Below are 2,009 nucleotides of genomic sequence, written 5' to 3'. Positions count from 1 at the left end.
GGAGAGTATGATAAACCAAAGTTTGTAAAGCAGCTCCCAAAAATATCATGATAAAGCAAGCAACTTTCAGGGAACTAAAATTTAAAAATAGGAATAAAAATAATTCCTCAGAACATATCTGTTATTTTATTAAAGCCATATCTCCAAGAGGCAGCATTCCCAAACCCAAATTGAAAATATTACCAAAAAAAAAAATTATAAGAAGACTAATAATAGGCTCAAAATGTTTGTCTTATTTACACCACTGCTATTTACTCTAAAGAATATGTACAGGTAAGCCACAATGGGAAAACAGATGCAAGAACAATCATAAAAATTACAAACTTTCATTGTACTACATCATACTAATTTGGAATTGAACTGTTTTGCAGAACATGCTCTCAGGGCAAGGCAAAAATAGGTCTATATTAAGTAACAACATTTACCAAATTAACTTAGTTTAAGTATTTATTGTATTTTTAAATATTTAATATTTTCAATATTACTTAGGTTAAACTTCAGCCTGTATATGAAGAAAATCTGTATATGTATTTATACTTTGTCATCTTTATCATCTTTGGGTCATTCTTCACTCTGAATCTATTCATTGGTGTCATCATAGATAACTTCAACCAACAGAAAAAGAAGATAAGTATCCTCAGCTCTCGGCTTTCTCTATTCTGAGGTTGTATGTTATATATCCAAATAACCAGATACTCTTAGTCATGACATACTTAGGTCATTTTGGTACTCTTTCCGTTCACTATATGGTCGATTCAGCTGCAGATGATTCCAGCCTCCCTTGTCAGTGGCTCCTTTCCAGGTCTGCTATAGTAATTCGAATATGTGACCACTGCTTCAAAACATCCAGTGGGCCTCCAATGCTTTATCCTTGTTTACAGAGCCTTTCAAGAATTATCTCCACCTAGTTTTCAAGATTCATTTTCTCCCACACCACATTTGCTACATTTCCTTCTTCAGTCACCACCTAGCCACCAACAGTATTACTTGCTACACACACAGCTACTTAGATGTTCTGTCCTTTCTTGAATAAGCCATGTTTTTGTAAGTCCGTGACTTTACATAGAATATTTTCTCTCCTTAGAATGCTTTGCTTAGCAAACCCTTAATCATTCTTTAAGGTATAGCTGAAGAGTAGTCTCCTATATAGAGACCGTTACTGAGTCTTGGAATTTATGATTATCTCTGCAGTGTCTGTAGTGCTTTTTTTTTTTCCATGTAGACACTGTGTCAAATATCTATGCAATTCTGATACTAGATACATCGTCTAGCACACAGGAAGTTCTCGAAAATTGTTGAATAAAGAAGTAAAATTGTCAACAGTGAAAGAGACTAAGAAAACATTTTTTTCTTTCATAAAAATATACTCAAAACCTCTGATCTTCCTTCTAAATATAATACAATGAAATTAGATTCTGTACTAATCATAGTTTTATGTGATTATGGGTTTTACATAATATTAAAAAGTATTCAGAGTTTCACATAAATGGGAAAAGCAGAATAAATCTTTATGAAGCCAGATAATATTCATTTAAAAACTGAGAGAGGATTAAAGGAAAGACTCAGAAATATTTTGTAAAAGTGCTATTATACCACATGCTGGAATTGTAACCAGTTTTATACTATGTCTTTACTTTGGAGGTCAAGATATCTTTATGACAGAGGAACAGAAAAAATATTACAATGCAATGAAGAAACTTGGATCTAAGAAACCTCAGAAACCCATACCTCGGCCAGCAGTAAGAATAACTCTTTTTTAACATTCCAAAGCCTTATTTCCATATGATAAAACTTAGCAATGCTCTGGATCAGAACACATTGGGTGATAACACCAACACATAAAATGCCCTAACTGTAAAGTTCATATTGTATAACACAATTCACAACTGCTACACTCAAATGAGAATTACTAAGTTCTTTGAAAAGGGGCAATGTTCTTTACAGTTTGTCAGTTGAAAGCCTCCAACTCAGGGTTCCTGATATCCGCTTCTAAAGCAGGCTTCATGTTT

General features: G+C 33.2%; 1 protein-coding gene across 6 annotated transcripts in view; it reads left to right on the top strand.

The window, feature by feature from the left end:
- The window catches only part of SCN3A (sodium voltage-gated channel alpha subunit 3), a 78,663-nt gene that overhangs the window by 73,646 nt on the left and 3,008 nt on the right, over positions 1 to 2,009 (top strand). For all 6 annotated transcript variants that reach the window (XM_006921141.1, XM_006921137.1, XM_006921138.1 and 3 more), the window contains exons 23-24: positions 490 to 627; positions 1,635 to 1,739. In XM_006921141.1, the coding sequence (XP_006921203.1) occupies positions 490 to 627; positions 1,635 to 1,739 (243 nt within the window). The remainder of the gene's footprint in view (positions 1 to 489; positions 628 to 1,634; positions 1,740 to 2,009) is intronic.

The sequence above is a fragment of the Pteropus alecto genome, unplaced genomic scaffold, assembly GCF_000325575.1.
Source record: "Pteropus alecto unplaced genomic scaffold, ASM32557v1 scaffold3, whole genome shotgun sequence".
NCBI lineage: Eukaryota > Metazoa > Chordata > Mammalia > Chiroptera > Pteropodidae > Pteropus > Pteropus alecto.
The sequence above is the reverse complement of the archived record's forward strand: the minus strand, read 5'-3'. Positions and strand labels throughout refer to the sequence as shown.